Here is a 19,427-nt window from a genome sequence, read left to right on the forward strand (position 1 = left end):
ACTTTGCACCTCTTTAAATAAGGAAGAAAGAACATGGATTTATTTAGACTCTCATAGTATAGAAAAAGGCCATTGTGCCTGTGCATCTCTCTAAAAGGATTACCAATTAGTCACACCCCTGCTCTTTCCCCATACTTCTGCATTTTTTCCTTTTTAAGTAGAGATCTAATTCCCTTTAGAAAGTTGCTGCTTCAACTACACATTCAGGCAGTGCATTTAATATCATGACAATTCACTGAGTACAGAAAATTCCCCCCTCTCCTATCATTTTTTTACTTTAAATCTGTGTCCTCTAATTACTGACCCTCCAGCTTGTGAAAGTTAGTTTCTCTCCAGCAACACTTATTCAAAATTATATCAGATTTTGATGCCTCTATTAAATCTCCATTAAAACTTCTCTGCTTTAAGGGCAATGACCACAGCTTCTCTAGTCTTTCCACATAACTGAAGTCCCTCGTGCCTGGCACCTACCTGGTCACCCTCCTCTGCATTTTCTCTGAGGCTTTGGTGTCCTTTCTAAAGTGTGGTGTCCAGAACATACTCTATAATACTCTAGTTGAGGCCTAAGATTTTTGAAGATTTAGTATAACCTGGCATTTATACCTTATGCCTCTGTTATGCCAAAGATTCTTCGTGCATTTTAATAGCTTTATCAACTTGTCCTGCCACTTTTAAAGACATGCGTATGCAGCCAAAGTCGCTGTTCGTACACCCACTTTAATATTGTACCATTTAGTTTATATTGCCTCTCATCATTTTACCTCTCAAAATGCGTCACTGCACATGCTATGCATTAAATTTCATCTGCCATTGCACCAGTCTATGACCACCTGACTGTTATTATCCTCCACAATGTTTGCTACATTTACAAGCTTGCGTCATCTGCAAACGTTGAAATTATACCCCCTAAATCCAGCTCCCAGTCATTACTATATATAATTGGTATTGACATATGTTGCTTTTGCTGTCATCAAGACATCTTAAAACACTGAATTGCTTTTCTGAAGTGTGGTACTACTGTACCTGATTGAGGGATAAATAATGGTGAGGTCACCAAGAGAACTGTCCAGATTTAATTCAAATACTTTGATGGGATCTTGGTATAATGTCTCATCTGAAGGAGTGCCCCTATGACAGTGCGCACTTGCAGAATTACACTGGAGCGTCAGCCTTGATTTTGTACTCAAATCTCCCATAACCTGTTAGAAATGCTATATAAAGGCAAGTTTTTTTAATTGGAATTTGGCTATTTGAATCTAGTGCCAAGTTGAGTCTCATTAGATGCTATATAAGTTGGACATGGGGTCCCATGAGAAATTTGATGGATGTCTCCTCCCTACTTGCAAGACAAGTACACATTTATCGCACATCAAGCAGGTCTTGCAATGTTGATTATTTCTCTTCTCTACACCTTGCCCTTATCCCCTCCACACCTAATTTAGATCCCATTTTGGATCTGAATTTGACTCACTAGTTTTCTTCATGCCCAAATTTTAATATCCTTTTATTTGAGTCTTTCTTACTTCCCAAAATGGATTCAGAATTTCACATCAGTCACCCTGCTCTTTACATCTGATCTCCTTCTGTCCATGCGAGTGTAATTTGGAATGATGTTGCAGAAATTCAATGCCTACTGGATACGATGGCTTTGTGGGACCTCATTGTTATTTACCAAAACCAAAAAAAACCTGACTGGTCAGATGAATGGGAAGAGTGCCTTTTGTCCCCTTCTTGGAAAACTACTTTTAATTGTAATATCTGGGGCTTGGAGCTGTCCATAATGAAAGGTGCATTTAGCCTGCTGAAGTGCTACTCATAGAAGTTAAAGACCCAGGAGGGTATATAAATGTGAATGTGGAGCAGCCATTCACAAAATTAAGATTATTAATTAGTTATCAGTAATCACCCTCTCTGTATGAGACCCAACTGAAAGAAAACACCTAATTCCTATTGTGTTCTACATTGGCTAGTAGCGTGTAATTGCTTTAATGCGAGGAAGGTTCTCAGTTATGTTGACTGGAATGTTTGATTTTCAAGCTAAGTAGCAAAATAAAAAACTACAGTCATGAAGTGTCAAGGATTGAACAGGAAAGGCATGCCTACACTTCCCCATCTGCCAAATTAGCTAATTTCATTTGGGCTTAGCAGTAAGACAGTACAATTGGTTTCAGAACCCGATGAAGTGAAGGGGATAAAAATTTTCTTCCTCCTGTTCGTTATCTACTGATCCTTGCAGAAAAGCGGATGTTGGGTGATGACCTGCGTTAAAAAAAAATCTGGCAATACTTGCATCTTGGCTTTCAGTGAAGATTAGCCATTTTGACAAGGCATTGGAGGGGAACTGGTACCCACAGAACCAGTCTCGAGTATGCAACTGCACCATCGGATGTAGAGGAGCAAAAAATCTTTAATTCAGAAATACCATTTGTAAAGTAACTTTCTATTCGATGTACATTTAATGGCAGATCCTTTAATGATTTTAATAAACATTGCAAGGAATCCTGTACTACCTGCTAATTTACTTTGCCTTTAATTTGATTAATTGAATGTCTTTCATTAATTTACCTTGTCTTTCAAACAACAGGTGTCGAATTGGTTTGGTAATAAGCGAATCAGGTATAAGAAAAACATTGGCAAATTCCAGGAGGAGGCCAATCTTTATGCAGCCAAAACTGCGGCAGATGCCACGACTGTGGTAGCCCATCAAGGGAGTCAGGCAAACTCCCCTTCCACGCCCAATTCAGGTAAGTGTCCCTGACAATCTCACATGTATAAAAGTAGAGAGGCAGAGTGTTGTTGTGGAATCAGCTGTTCAGATATTCCAATATTCAGTTGACAATAGAAAACACCTTGTGTTCTAAGAATTTCATTCAAACTGAGTGTCAGATTTCAAATGATCCCATATGTTGTTGAAGGACAATTATATTGGGGATAAGCATTGCAAACAATATAATTCTACATATGTCCTGTTCATTTTTTGAGGTGTGTTATTCATTATAAGTTATTTATCTTGTTGAATTTGGAGGGTTAGATGGCTTCCACAATATAAAGTATACCTCGTAACATCGGATACCTCATAGCATGTCATAATGTTGGCGTCATTAGAATTTGCAGATTGATCTCGTTCATCTGTCCAATGGCGCACCATTCAAAAATGGGAGCAATGTTCCTCTGGGTATTTGCCGAAATGGCCTGTAGCATTGTCAATTTTTGCCCCACATTAAAGTTCTTTACAATCCAGATCTGCTACCCTTTTCCCCAGAGTGAATTTAAAGGAATGTTTTTCGATAGAAGCATGCGGAAAGAACTCATTGAGTGGCACTGTGAAGATGAATGAGCTCGAGCTACATATGCACATATGAGAAATCCCCAGGGCCTGATAATCTACATCCTAGGATACTAAAGGAGGTGGCCATGGAAGCAGTGGATGTGTTGGTTGTCACCTTCCAAAATTCTGTGGATTCTGGAGCAGTCCTGGCAGATTGGAGGTTGGCAGGTATAACCCCTGTATTAAAAAAGGAGAGAGGGAGAAAAGAGAGAGGGAATTATAGATCGGTTAGCCTAACATCAGTAGTAAGGAAAATGCTGGAGTCTTATAAAGATGTGATAACAGGACACTTGGAAAATATCAGTGGGATTAGTCAAAGTCAAAATGAATTTATGAAAGGTAAATCATGTTTGACAAATGTACTGGAGTTTTCTTGAGCATGTAACTAGCAGAATAGATGAGGGAGAATCAGTGGATGTGGTGTATTTGGATTTTCAGAAAGCTTTTGATAGTCCCACCTAAGAGGTAAGTGTGCAAGATTAAAGCACATGGGATTGGGAGTAATTTTTGGCATGGATTGAGAATTGGTTAGCAGGCAGGAAACAGAGAGGAGGAATAAATGGGTCTTTTTTGGAGTGGTAGGGTGTGATTAGTGGGGTACTGCAGGGATCAGTGCTTGGGGCCCCAGCTATTCATGATATGTATCAATGATTTGGATGATGAAACCAAATGTAATATTTCCAAGTTTGCTGACAACACAAAACTCGTTGGAAATGTGAGTGGCGAGCAGGGTGTTAAGAGGCTTCAAGAAGATTTAGACAAGTTGATTGGGCAAATACATGGCAGATGAATATAACATGGATAAGTGCGAAGTTGTCCACTTTGGTAGGAAAAACTGAATGGCAGATTATTATTTAAATGGTGATAGATTGGGAATTGTTGATGTACAAAGAGACCTGGGTGTCCTTGTACACCAATCACTGAAAGCAAGCATGCAGGTGAAGCAAGCAGTTAAGAAGGCAAATGGTATGTTGGACTTCACTGTGAGGGGACTTGAGTACTGGAGCAAGGATGTCTCACTGCAGCTGTACGGGTTCTTGGTGAGACAACACCTGGAGTATTGTGTGCAATTTTGGTCTCCTTCCCTAAGAAATGAGTTACTTGCCATAGAGGGAGTGCAGTGAAGGTTCACCAGACTGATTCCTGGGATGGCAGGATTATTGTATGAGGAGAGATTGGGTTGACTAGGCCTGTATTCACCGGAGTTTAGAACAATAAGAAGAGATCTCAATGAAATATGTAAAATTCTGATAGGACTGGACAGACTGGATGCAATCTGGCTGCGGGGGGAAGGGTCTAGAACAAGGGGTCACAATCTCAGGATACAGGGTAGGCCATTTAGGACTGAGATGAGGAGAAACTTCTTCACTCAGGGTGGTGAACCTGTGGAATTCTCTACCATAGAAGGCTGTGGGGTCCAAGTCACTGAATATATTTAAGAAGGAAATAGATACATTTCTGGACTCTAAAGGTGTCAAGGGTTTTGGGGAGAGAGTGGGAGTGTGGCATTGAGATAGAGGATCAAACATGATCATATTGAATGGCAGAGCAGGCTTGAGGGGTGGACTGGTCTACTCCTGCTCCTGTTTTCTATGTTCCTATGTCTTATGAGTAAATTATATTTGCTTAATCCATGGCTCCCAATTTGGATACTATATTGTCTCTCACAATACAATAGTAGCCACAGTAATAAAATCATCATAAACTTTTGTGACCATTGTTTAAGTAATGCTATTAGCTTAATTTTTGGGTTTTGAAATGAGTATATTTATTACCTACTGCCTGGTGACAGTAATGTAAGGTACTGACAAGCCTGATCAGTATAAAGATCGAGTCACCACAGTGTTCACATAAAGGTAAGCACATGAAGTATACATTCCTCTATGTCAGAGCATATTTTTTATGTTTTAAAATCTGATTTATCTGTTGAAATTCACATTTAGAGGTTGTCTGGAAGCCTTTTCCACTGACATAATGACTGTTAATGGGGAGGTGGTTGGAGTGAGGTGTGCAAGTGGGTGTTGAGTTGATTTCCTGTCGTGATATTATTGCAAGAGCTACCTTAGATTTTGTATAGTCCCCTTTTAATCTTGCTGATTTGGTTTTGGAAGGAAAATGAAGCCCAAAATGTGGGGGAGGATCCCCCCACCCCCCGGGTTGAGCGGGCACAGTAGATGGGCCTGGGAACGGCTGTGAGACTGACCACCGGCCGCGATCGGGCTCTGGCCACGATTTCACGCTGGCTGGCCAATTAACGGCCAGCTGTGTGAAAGATGCGCTGAGAGCCTCAGCGCTGCTGGGATGGGGGCGGGAGGAGCATGAGCGCTGAAGTGTGCGCGTGCGCGGGGAGGCACACACTGAAAGCTCCCCGAAGGCACAGAGCTGCGTGGATGAGGTTTTGTTAAAAATGCAAAGGCCGCCTGGCCCATTCACCTGCCCGCCAACCGAGCCGTTGAGCGGGCAGCGTAAAATGCAACTTAGTTAATTACTTGAGGGCCTTAATAGGCCTCTTAATTGTCGGCAGGCACGCTGCTGCCCCTCACGTGCTCCTGCAAACTGACAGATCACGAGTGTGCGGTGACGTTGGGATGCTCGCCTGATGTCATCATGCACTATTTCACTCCTGTCCGCATCGGGTGCGCGCCCACTCGTGGGACGAAAAATTCTGCCCATAGTTTCGTAGTCTGTAAAATCAATGCTGTGAGCTAACGAGTATGTAATATGGTCATTGTTTAAGAGATGTTCGGGAGGGGTGGGATACAGAAAGTACAACCACCTACTCTCTTACCCCCACTGCACAAACAATACAATCAGTCACCAATATTGGTGCATTCTCCATGGCATCACCACTTGCCAACCAATCAGCACTCTTTTCAGATACAGTATAAATTCTTCTTTTCCCCTTATATTGGTATTCCTGCAAGTGTTCTGATGAGTGCAAGACGATAAGCATGGGCATGTCTCTTTTTCAGCAATACTCATGTACCAAACTATTGAATTGGATGTACGTTAACCCAGCAGTGCATTATATTCAAGCTTTTATGACACAATTCACATAATGCCTCAACAACACAACAGAGGAGGCTGCACGTATTATTTAATTCCCTCAACTTGGCCTTTGTTGTATGTTCTCCTTTGTACATATGCCACAGGTATCGTCTCTCCTGAGGCTTGCCAGAAATCAATTACAATGTACTGCGTGACATCTGCATGATGCTTCATACACTAGTCTTAACAACATTGTTACCCAGCAAAAAAAAACTATGCACCTGACTGGAATTCAGATCTGTTGCCTTTTACCAGTTGTCCTATTGGGAGTTCGTTTTCCTCCTTGTCTCTCACTGCTTTTCTGCTGACTGTAGGCAGAAAATTGCAGTGTTTATTTTCTTCAGGTTCGTCCCTTGTGTTTGAAAATACCTTTCTATTTATTGATTTTATTTTTGTTTTCTCCATTTATTGGTGGTTGATGATCACACATGGATACATCACCTCATATGGTTTCCTGATGTACATTGATACATGTCCATGCTACCTGAGCCTTTCAAGTATATGCGAGAGTTTTGTTGGAAACCAGGGTTCAAGGACCGGAGAAATGTTTGATCAAAACTCTCCTGCATCAGCCTGCCAGAAGAGTCTACCCCACATAGATTCTGAGACAGAGGTCATGGGAAAACAAATCCATATTTGGGTTCCCTTCAGGCTTCCCCAATGATTAAATAGCTTGCATTTATGTAGGTGAATGTGATAACCATCTCACAAGAGAAGTTTAAATGCATGCAATGAAAATGTTTGTTAAGTACTCCAGCTCCAAGACTTCTCCCTTTGTCTTACAGAGATTAATCAGAGTTCTTTATCTTCAACATTACAAACCTTTGGGCTTAATATAATACAGAGGGATCCTCTTCAGCATCAGATATTGGTAGGGAATACATCTTCCTCAACATTAGACATTAATATAGAGACCGCATCTTCCTCGACACCAGACATTAATACAGCGAGCGCATCTTACACAACACCAGGTATTAATACAGGGAGCGCATCTTACACAACACCAGGTATTAATACAGGGAGCGCATCTTACACAACACCAGGTATTTATACAAGGAGTGGATCTTAAACAACACCAGGTATTAATACAGGAACGGGATCTTCCTCAACACCAGATATTAACACAGGAAGGTTTCTTCCTTAACACTAGACACTCAATACATGGAGGGGATCTTCCTCAACACCAGGTATTAATACAGGGAGAGAAACTTCCTCAACACTAGACATTAATACAGGGAAGTTTCTTCCTCAACACCAAACATTAATACAGGGAGGGGAACTTTCTCAACACTAGACATTAATACAGGGAGGGGAACTTCCTCAACACCAGACATTAATACAGGAATGGGATCTTCCTCAACACCAGACATTAATACAGGGAGGGGAACTTTCTCAACACCAGACATTAATACAGGAATGGGATCCTCCTCAATACCAGACATTAATGCAGGAATGGGATCTTCCTCAACACCAGATATTAATACAGGAATGGGATCTTCCTCAACACCAGATATTAATACAGGAACAGGACCTTCCTCAACACCAGATATTAATACAGGAATGGGATCTTCCTCAACACCAGATATTAGTACAGGAACAAGACCTTCCTCAACACCAGATATTAATACAGGAATGGGATCTTCCTCAACACCAGATATTAATACAGGAATGGGATCTTCCTCAACACCAGATATTAACACAGGAACAAGACCTTCCTCAACACCAGACATTAATACAGGAATGGGATCTTCCTCAACACCAGATATTAATGCAGGAATGGGATGCTCCTGAACACCAGACATTAATACAGGAATGGGATCTTCCTCAACACCAGATATTAATGCAGGAATGGGATCTTCCTCAACACCAGATATTAATGCAGGAATGGGATCTTCCTCAACACCAGACATTAATGCAGGAATGGGATCTTCCTCAACACCAGACATTAATGCAGGAATGGGATCTTCCTCAACACCAGATATTAATGCAGGAATGGGATCTTCCTCAATACCAGACATTAATGCAGGAATGGGATCTTTCTCAACACCAGATATTAATACAGGAACAAGACCTTCCTCAACATCAGATGTTAATACATGGAGATCTTCCTCAACATGAAACTAGGCTTTGCTGTTCCATATAACTACATTCAAACCACTTTCCGATTCTGAAAAACATTGTTCTTCATCAGCTTTATTTCAGTATTGGATCGCATGTGACTTCTTATAACATGGTGCTATCCCAATTTCTTGCTTCTCACTTATTTTACAGCTGAACCAATCTAGTCCTCATACAAGGTACACAAATGTCTTTTTCCCCTCTGGGACAGGAGACCTGGCCCAGGGTTTTTCAGTCCAGCTCACTGTCGGGATCTTCCAGTCCCATGAAAACCTGCCGCAACCCTGCAACAGGTCCCACAGCGGGGCCAGAAAGCCCAGGCCCTGGTTTAATTTTGCTCTCTATGGACTGTGGAACTGAGGCCTGTTGTTTCCTTATGCTATCAGCACCATTTAGATTAGCTAACTTACAACAATTTGAAATCAGATTTTCAGGTTTTTGTGGTTCAGCTCCCCACTATAATAACTAAGTTGCTGAGTCACCTCAAACTTTAATTCACATTTTACATTAACTCACAAGGGCTTTATTAGTCTGCAGTGGTTTCATTTATGTTTCAATGTTTCTTCATCTTCATTAGTTTGATTTAGCAATTGTCGTGGGACAGGAAAATTTGAAGCTTTTAAGAGTTGCCAAAATGTAGTTAACCAATACCACTATAGCATTCCCACTTCCTGGCACTCTGTTTCATGGGTTGGAATTCCCACATGACTAACACCAAAAGCCAACGTACATATGATGTATCCAGTCAGTTCTTTGGGAGAGTAGTATGAAACTTTGTTAAGGCAGAGATCTGCTGCCTGAAAACCATCAGAGACATCTCAAGTGAAGCATGGAGAATAGCTAAGGAAGGAATAGCAGAGTTTTATATGCTTTCCTGTATGAGGAAGTCTGAAAGAGGAGCATGGCAGGATGGTGATAATAGTTGAAAAACACGAGATAAAGTGAGAAAGAAAATTGTATTACCGTGAATATGTTTTGCTGCAAAGATAGCCAGAGTGTGATTGTGTTTTCTGAACTGTCGTAGAATAAATAATGGGCAGAATTTTGCTGTTGGTGAGCAGGGGGCGGGGCCTGCTCGCCAACACACAAAAAGACACAGGATGATGTCGGACGGAACCCCCGATGTCACCCCGCCCCATTTAAATTTTCAGGAAGGCGGGGGCGCAGCCAAATCGTATGTGTGCCCGCTGACCTGTCAATGGCCAATTGAGGCCATTGACAGGATCAATTATACAATTAAAAGACCTGCCCGTCCAACCTTAAAGTTCGCGGGCAGGTCAGGAGTCCCGGCGGCAAATAGAGAAAACAGGAAACCTCATCCAGCAGCGGGATGGGGTTTCTTGTAGGGTTTTTCAAAGTTTACTAAACTTATTATGTAAATTATGAACATGTCTCATCTCATGTGACATTGTCACATGAGGGGGACATGTTAGGGAATTTTTTTTTCAATTTTTCATATTTTTAAAAGTATAAGTGATCTCCCTGAGGCTGCACTTAGCCTCAGGGAGGTGTGCGCTCTTTCGTGCGCATGCGTGAAAGAGCGTACTCTCGCTTTTGGGAAATCTCCCTCTCTGCCTGCCTGCACAGGAAGTGCATAGTGCTTCCCGCCGGACGTCAAGCTGGGCAGGTCTTAATTGGCCCTCCCAAGTAAAATGGCGGCGGGACCGCTTCTCTGGCGGGGATCTGCTCCCCACCCGCCGGAGATTGGGTCGGGCCCGTCTGCCTGATAGGCTGAAAATTCTACCCAACGTGTTCATTTAGAAGTTGCATCTTATGATGCCTCCCTGTCAGAATGTCACAGGACTGCCTCTCCTGTCAACTCTTGTCCCTACGTTTTGGGGGGCTTCATCTGTTTGTGATGGTTTTGCTTGCTGCTGTCCCACAGGGAAGTGGGTTTGGAGACAGAGAGAGAGTATACCAGCCTGCAGCTTGTCACTTGCTAGCTGAAGTTATAATGATTGCTGTCTTTCTGAAGTTAAAATTAATTATTTATGGAGGGTAATTCTAAATGCTCTTCCTGGTTTAATAAAAATAAAAGTACACAATAGAAACCTTTAATTTATAGTTCTAGTAAATCAATGCTGTTTGATCATTCATAAACAGTAATAAGGAACTCAAAGGATTGTGCTTGTTGCACACCACCTTATCCACTATTAGCTAAGCATTTTTTTACAGCAAAGTTAACTTTGGATGCAACATTTGAAGCTGTTATCATTAGTTTTAAGCCTGGACCTTGTATCACTTGGCAACTGAGAAGCAATTCCCTGAGTTGTCACTTTGCTGATCACCAATTATTCAAATTGTTGCAGAATTTTCCATGCATTTTGCACTTTCCCACCCACACAGGGCAGTAAATGACATTAGAAGTATGAACCCCATCATTATTGCCACTCAGTTGCTAATTAAATACAATGCCCTTAATAATATCCTGTTCCTTGCATGTTGGGATCTAGGCAATCGCTGCACTTTCAAATGTTGGATATATGTGGTTGAGGTACTGGATTCTAAGTTTGGACAGAGAAAGAATGAAGAATGGTCACTGATTGTTAAAGATTAGGAGGATGACATTGCTGCTTTCAGTGTAACTTATGCAATGGATTACTGGTAATTAGGGATACAGCAGTTCAAGTATTTAGTTACTTTATCCTCAGAAAACTTCTTAAATAATGTCTTTGTGCTATGCTGTTATTGCATTCTGAATGTAGGGGGTAACTTTATATAATGTGTTGGGCTCATTTTTCTTTTTAGGCCAATCAAGTTTCCTACTTACTGGGTCTAGAAATTGCTGTTTCCACCAATGGAAGCAGGATGATCATAAGCAGAGAAGGCAGCTAGAGTGTCGGAGGGCAAAAGATGTCCTTGATCTACACATATTGCTATGCCTCTCATCACATATACAGGCCCAGACACAGCTATCTGAACAATGACTGAGGAACACTATCTCTAGAAATTCAAGTTTATGAGGAAGGCAGTTGCAGTGCCATACTTCAGGGAAATCTGCAGCTAACCTTAAACTTAGGAGTGGGACTGTTGATGGCTAACAAGTTAACCATGGCTCTCTGACTTGTGGTACTGGCTGCTTCTGGGCTACCATAGGGGATGTCCGCAATATAATCCATTTACTAATTGCAGCAATATGAAGTGGCAACAATATTCTGTAGACTTGCTTAGTCAACCAGCCAGTCAGGCTCCTAGATGCAATGCTTAATGTGCCATGGTATGGGGCTAACAGCTCATTGTGTCCATGTGTCAAGCATGGACAAAACAGAGCATGGGTGCGGCAAATGTTGCTTCTCCCACAAGGAGGGCACTGAGGATTTGTGCTGGGTTGAGTGTCAAGCATCTGGGAAAAATTGCGAGCAGCAAGGGACAGCATCAGGTCAGCTCAAGCTGGTACTCTCACTTCTCTTCTGCAGAGAGCTGTGCATGCTGAACCATCTAGTATGTTCAAGACAGAGGTTGATAGGTTTTTGGATGCTAAGGAAATTAAGGGATATGTGGACAGTGCAGGAAAGTGGAGTTGAGGTTGAAGATCAGCCATGATCATCATGAATGGTGGAACAGGTTGAAGGCCAAAATTGGCCACTCCTCCTATTTTGTTCTTATATTCATTTCACCATGGATGAAATTAGTGTGCTACAATTGGCTTGAACATAGTGCCTGGGGCTTATTTGATGTGTTACAACCGGAATGATCAAATATACTATTGGAGTGATTAGGGTGACTCCCCTTGCACCTCCAGGATTTCCAGAGCAGTTTTCTGCTGCATGCTTCACATCTTCATTGAATAGAGGCCTCATGCAGCATTCATTTCTATCACCAGGATGGTTAACCAGGAGGGTGAAAATGTCATTGAATGCTACTAATAATGCAACAAGGAAGACTGGTGCACAAGGTTAGCTTTCAAAGAGTATCAGAATTCTAAACCACCTTGTCCTACACTTTAATTAATTCTCAGTTCATCAATCCCTTCTGTTGTCATTGTGTGTGGAACTCGTGCACAATATTCAAGTCAGGTCCAGGGTATTTCTCTCCTCCAATATGCAATGTAAGAATGTTGCTGACTTGACTTGGCAATAATGCTACCCTTGGTTCTTTGCTTCTGATGTGTGACATCTGCATGTTACTACTTCTTGGGAACTTATTTGTAGAAGGTACAAGTGTTTGCTGTTACAAGGCTTCATCGACAGCTAGCTGCTTTGCTGGAGCTCCATAAACCATGCTTTTACCAAGACCTTGCACGCGAGTTATCCATGTCTAGGCCTTTGCAGACTAATTGGTGTGAAATAAACTCCTCCCATATCTGGTGTACCATGAGCAATTCGGTTGGTGGTCATTGATCATTTTAAGTATGTATTTCTCTTCCTTCGTCCTTGAAGATGGGCTTACGGTTTAAGCCAATCAAGCTAGCCTTTCTCAGTTAGTGATGCTCGAATACCACAGTTTGGGAGTAATCAGCTATCTTTGCCTCCTGGCTGGTAGTTCTATTTGAGGTGCTTAACTTCAAGTACAGCTGAGGTGGAAGATCCATTCCTGCTTTCTTGTTAGCTATGGACACAGACTGTAAACAGCAGCATATGGGTACACCAGTTTCGGTGAACTTTTGGCCAAAACCTTTAGGCTGCTTTGGTAAAGATTAAAGTAAGTGCACCATTAGTAATAAACAAACTGTAACAGCTTGTTGCAACGTTCCTTGGTTAGTGGAGATGTGCTGATCCAGGTTTGGCTTTTTTTTTTGGGTGTTTTACCATGGACCAGGCTTCCTGTAACAAACACAGTGACATTATACACAACCTACAGTAGATTAGAGCTATAGAGGACTCTTGCCAATTTTGTGATGGTTCAGGTGCATTGTGTGACTACTTCATTCTTGTCCTAAAGTTACTAATTCTGCATGATGTCTTGACTTTTAAAATGCTTTTCAAGGTACTCTTAAACTAGGATCGATGCTGTCTAAACAATAAAATCTAATTGCTCTCAACTGAAAAGTTATTTTTCCTACTATTAATTAAGTAAATGAATGAGTAAACAAAAATGAACCCTTGCATGTAACTATTTAACAGATATTGTGAGCATGTTGAAAGTTTTAATCTGGGCATTTTGACTGCATGCAGTTTTGTTTCTCAACTAACCCCTTCCTGTTGGCACTTTCAGCTTGTCTCTGTGCTTGGCTCAAGGGGGGGTGGTACTGTGTGCGATCTGTGCGTGATTCAGGTACCTGACTCTTTCCTTTCCAGGTTCTTCTGGTTCTTTTAACATGCCAAACTCTGGAGACTTATTCATGAACATGCAGTCACTGAATGGGGATTCTTACCAGGGTTCTCAAGTTGGAGCTAACGTGCAGTCACAGGTAGGCATAGGACGATTTGTTTGGAGTACGGGACATTTCAAAAAGATTAGAATAACAAACCCCACCCACAAAAGAGGAAGCTTCAAAGATGGCCAGAACCTGCTGATGACTTTGGGAGATTTAAATGGTCAATATCTACAAATGCCAATTGAGTAATGGCAACTACCACCAGATCGTTGAGTATGTGGTCCTTCTAATGTCACTGTGCTTTCTTGCTGAGAAGTCATGATGTGCTCAGTTCCATTACAGGAAGTTCCAATTGTAGATGCTTTTGAATGTAGCATTAGCTGGCCCAAATCTATTTAGTTCCATCCAATATTCATCACTGTTATGCTATGATTAATTTAACTGGAATTATCATCTGGGTGAGCCTTCCCACTAGCCATATTCCTGAGTAATTGCCCCTTAATAGTTCCACTGGCAAACAGTATGTAGATGATCAACATCAGTTTGAGGGCTTTAGCATTGATGGTGGTCTGTGCTGGTCATACCATGTGCTATAATTGGCCTTAATGCCTCCAAGCTATTGAGAGATACACCTGTCAGTTTGCTGGCCAGTGAACCCTGCTAAAAAGTTTGTGTTAGTGGTGTGTGAGGACAGGACACTTCCCACAATTGAATTGTCTATCTGGGCTCACAAGCGAAGACTGATCGCTCTTGCAAGAAAGTGGAAGGAAGCTGGCTGCTGTAGAACTGTGCCAGAACAAATATCTTCAGGGCAGGAGAGGAGGAAAGTAGCTGAGTTCTTGATTAAAACTCTTGGGGGCTCTGCTTGTAAAGTAGTGAGGCAGAAGTTTTGAACTTGAGTTTCCCCAAGTAGTGCAGGAGGTGAAAGCTGCTGGGCCCATGCCGTTTATATAAAAAATGGTGGGTTGACCAAGACACACACACACACACACATATAGTCCATTCCTATGAGTTGTAAAGTGCCACTTAAGAGGAAATACTAATATGAAGGATTAACTTGGAAAGAAAAACTTGGAAGGAAAGGGCTGGAAAGTGGGATGATAGCGCTTAGGGAAGTACGTTTAAAATCCAAAATCTCCTGGTGTAGTAAATGTTACTTTTGCTATGGTACATTGCTGCCACTGTTTCACCAGTGAAAACTGTTCATGGTACATTGCAGCTTTAATATTTAATACAGCATTGCATTTTGGCTTTTTATTTCCTGCAGTTTCCCCAACACTTCTCAGTAATCATTCCTCATTTTCAAAAACAAGTAAAAATCAATATAAAACAATATAAAAGACAACAATTTAACAGAAATCAAAGGATATTATACGCTCTGTGTAAGTCTTAAGTGTTTAAAATGTACAGAGAGAATGCCTTAATTGCTGTATAGGGCCTGTCATATAAATTGGTAGTTGATGGTTTATCTTTGGTGCCCCAGTGAAACCTCACCTCAGAATGCCGCCGGTTCAGGTCTCACAGACCTGAGCACGTAATCTAAGTTGGCATTTGCAGTGTAGTCTTAAGAGAGTGCTGCAATGTCAGAAGTGATGTCTTTCAGATAAAATATTAAGCCATGTCTGCTCTCTCAAGCAGACATCCAAGATCCCACGACACTATTGAGAGAAGAGCAGTAGAGTTCTGCATTGTGTCCTGGTCAATATTTATCCCTCAACCAACTCCTTCAAAAAGAACAGATCACCTGGCCATTTATTTAATTGTTTTTGTGGGAGCTTATGCTCAAATTGGCTGCCTTGTTTCCCACATTACAACAGTCTCTACACTTCAAAAGTACTTCAGTGGCTATAAAGTACTTTGAGGCATCTTAGTTTGTGAGAGGTGCTAAAGAGAGGCAAGTTCTTTCATTCTTTCCTCTTCCCTACCCCTAGAATTTTTGATGACCCAGTAAAATCCTGTTAAACGTCTCCTCATAGAATCATGGAAGGTTTACAGCACGGAAAGAAGCCACTTACCCCATTGTGTCTGCGCCAGCATAATAAGGAGCCACCCAGCCTAATCCCACTGTCCAGCATCTCTTTCATAGCCCTGTGGGTTGCTGCACTTGAAGTGCATATCCAGACACTTTTGAAATATTGAGTGTTTCTGCCCCTACTACCCTTTCAGGCAATGATTTCCAGACCCCTATAAGCCCATGGGTGAAAAATGTTTCCTCATCTGAAGACAGTACTCCCTCCAATCCAGCAACTACCACACAGGCCAGTTGAAGAGGAGAAATTACAATCCCCAATCCTGCAAAGACCACAGAGACTCAGGTTTCCCTTTAACCGGTTTTATTCAGGAATATGTAAGGGAGCCGCAACCATTCCTAAGAATGAAAACCCAGCTCCCTGCCTGATTACATTTCATTACTTTTGTACCTTTTCTTATCACAGTACATTTGAGTACATTTGAATACATCCAATCGGTAACCGACACTCAGATACCATGTTATCCTATTATCCTATTGAGTACATAAACATGTGATTTTGCCAACCAATTATTCTAAAGGATGTATATATAACGATATTATCCAATCAAAATTAAAACATGTACGCAAAGACCTTGGTTCTCACAGCTCAAGACTGTTTGTGTTTCACCAAAACCCCCTCTTTGTCCATTGTATGTCTTCCCATATCCAAGCTAAAACCATCTGCCCCTTCCCTATGTGAGAAGCGAGTACACCTAATCTAACTTATGTCCTTTCTTGTGTCTCTACTCTGACTGTCAAGGCTGTGCAATGTTCATCTGGTAATCGTCAACTCTTAATATGCTTAGCAGCCATGTCTGCCTGGAGATTTTAAGTGTTCTTCAGTAAATTCTTACAGCGTTCTCTTTTAGCATTTTTAATTTTCCCCTAACATCATCCCACCTCTAATCCTTCTACCAATCACTTTAAATCTATGCTCCCTAGCCACTGACCACTCTGCTAAAGTAAATAGGCCCTTCCCATCCACTCCAACCAGTGTGCCAGTGAAACTCTGTGAAAGCTGTGCTTCTGCAGTATTTTGTAGATCTGCATAGGTTGTTGCAGATCTGAATTCTCTCATCTGTTTATTGTGAGACCATGTGTGAGCCTGTAGTAGGAAGCAGGAACTTGATGCACTCACAGGCATGCCAGACTGTTGGGTGGAGTGAAATGATCTTGCAGGATAAGAGGTGGAGAGGTGGTTGGGCTGTGGCCTTGGCCAATGGCTTGAACCTACTGAATCTTTGGAGAAGTTAGTAGGTCCCTTCCAGCGGGTCACTTCGTTTTTGTGTGATTGGCTGCATGGGATTCTTACCTGGGCTCAAGTGGGAAGAAGAGGAACTCACGGATACTGTACTTTTTATTGTGTGTTACCATCCATCTCGATGTGAGCTGGTCCTTCAGATCAGATATTCTGCTTGTTGCAATACATGCCATTTTGTAGTATCAGCTGCATTAACTGGTTACTGTACTGACATTCATTGGAAGTGACCTGTTAGACAGCACACAGTTATAATTGAGGCTTTATAGCCTTTTAACAATGTCAGGAACATAATGGACACTGCTAGTGGAGATAAATTACCAAGGGAAAGGGACAGGGTTAAGCAGGCCAACATATCCATTATAATCTGAATCAGTGTGTCAATTTTCATCTCTAGATTCCTATTTTCTCCTCACTTCTGACATTTTCAGAACTGACATTTGTTGTTTTGCTTATCCATTGAATGATGAGCTGGTTTTTTTTAACAAATTGGTTTAAAATACAGATTATACCCTTCACTATAATTCAGATACTGTCTAGTTGTGAGTGAGGACATCCATCTCCCTTTGATGCCCAGTAATGGTCACACTGAAATGCCTTCTGTCGAATGTGTCCAAGTGTACTTGAGAATGGATAGGCTTATCTGCACATGGCATTGAAAGTGTGACAGCAACAGATTGCAGGTAGACATAGTATCTGAGAGATATATACCAAACGATCTACCTTGGAATTGCATACAGGGAGTTAGTACTAGTATTGTTTTCAGATGAAGTGGGATTAGAAGCGAGTAGATCATTGTGCAGGATGCAGATGTAATTCTGTCTGAATTTTCGTAGTTCCATTTTGAATTCCTATTTCCAAATTTATAACTACAATTACCTATGTAAATTTGTCATGCTGTGATTGCACACTTTTCCCAATGGAGGAGTTTATTTAATGGTGTTGGAGAGTCACAAAACAAAACTTCTTTGTCAGTTTGCAGTCTAAGTCTAGCATATGGAACTAGGAAGTCAATCTTCTACAGTAGAACATGTGTCTCTAAGATGTGGCACATTGCCTGGACAGTCCTGCTATACTGTCACCAAAACAAAATGCTGCCAATCCTCAGCAGGGTTTGTCAGTATTTGTGGAGAGGGCAGACAGTTAAAATATGCAGTGTAAACCCTTCATCAGAACTGGAAGATATTACAGATGAACAACACTTAAATAGGAACACACACATACACTTTTTCTCTCACTCACTCTCTCTCTCTCTCTCTCACACACACACAACAACAAAATAACTACAACATGCATTTATATAGCACCTTTAATGTAATAAAATGTTCCAAAGTACTTCACCAGAATGTTATCAAATAAAATTTGACACCAAACCACATGAGGCATTAGGACACTTTAAGAGCATTTAAGGAGCATATTAAAGGAGGTGAAGGAGGCAGGGAGGTAAAGGGTAGAAATTCCAGAGCTTAGGGCCTAGCAGCAATGGGAGCAATGGCAATTGGAAATGTGCCACAGATTGGAATTTGAGGGGTGCAGTGATCTCATAGGGTTCTGGGCTGGAGAAGGTTTTAGAGATAGGCAGAGGCAAGCTCGTGGAGGACTTCGAAATTATTATTCCGAAACAGATGCTTCACAGATTTCAAAGTTCCTAACGTTGGATCAAAGAAAAACAGATGAAAGTTTCAATAGTTTTGCAAAAAAGTGGCATTTCTTTATTCAGTTAAAAATGCGCAAATTGCATTAGCAAAAGGAGTGGGCCATTTGGTCCCTGCAACCTGTTCCCCACACAGTGAGATCACGATTGAATTGTGACCTAACTCCATAAACCAGCTTTTCCCCGTGTCCTTTAACACCTTTGATTAACAAAAATTCCATAAGCTTCAACTTTAGTTCACAGCCTCTTCTGAGGTGCTTAAACAAATGCCTTTTGGAAGTCCATATAGATAATATTGATAAATATTCCCCTATTCACTACTTTGTGTCACCTTTTAAAGAATTTTATTTGGGTTTGTAAAGCATGATCTAACCTTTACAAATGCATGCTGGCGCTCTCAGATCAGCTAAGTTTTCAGTGTGTTCAGTCACTCTATCTTTAATTAAAGACTCTAGAAATTTCCCAAGATTAGATGTTAGGCTAACTGGTCTGTAATTTCCTCTCTGAATTTCCTTAAATACAGAACAGTATGTGCCTTGGTTTGTCTCAGTATCTATAGATAGTACTTTAGATAGTAGACTTCATGAAACAGTTTGTAACCTCTAACTATAGAGTTGGTTTTCTCCTGAGCTGAGAAAGAGGTCACGGCGCAGGTTTGGTTCCTAAAAGAGGTAGCTATTGAGATGGTGGATGTATTGGTTTTGATCTTCAACAATTCCTCAGATTCTAGAACAGTCCCCATTGATTAGGAGG

The 19,427-nt window shown here is 41.3% G+C and overlaps 1 protein-coding gene across 3 annotated transcripts in view; it reads left to right on the forward strand.

Annotated features, from left to right (window-relative positions):
- The window catches only part of pbx4 (pre-B-cell leukemia transcription factor 4), a 373,866-nt gene that overhangs the window by 339,963 nt on the left and 14,476 nt on the right, over positions 1–19,427 (forward strand). For 2 of the 3 annotated variants that reach the window (XM_041176981.1, XM_041176982.1), the window contains exons 6-7: positions 2,585–2,744; positions 13,732–13,844. In XM_041176981.1, coding sequence (XP_041032915.1) covers positions 2,585–2,744; positions 13,732–13,844 — 273 coding nt within the window. The remainder of the gene's footprint in view (positions 1–2,584; positions 2,745–13,731; positions 13,845–19,427) is intronic. The other variant, XM_041176984.1, reaches the window with a different exon arrangement.

The sequence above is a fragment of the Carcharodon carcharias genome, chromosome 30 (genome assembly GCF_017639515.1).
Source record: "Carcharodon carcharias isolate sCarCar2 chromosome 30, sCarCar2.pri, whole genome shotgun sequence".
NCBI lineage: Eukaryota > Metazoa > Chordata > Chondrichthyes > Lamniformes > Lamnidae > Carcharodon > Carcharodon carcharias.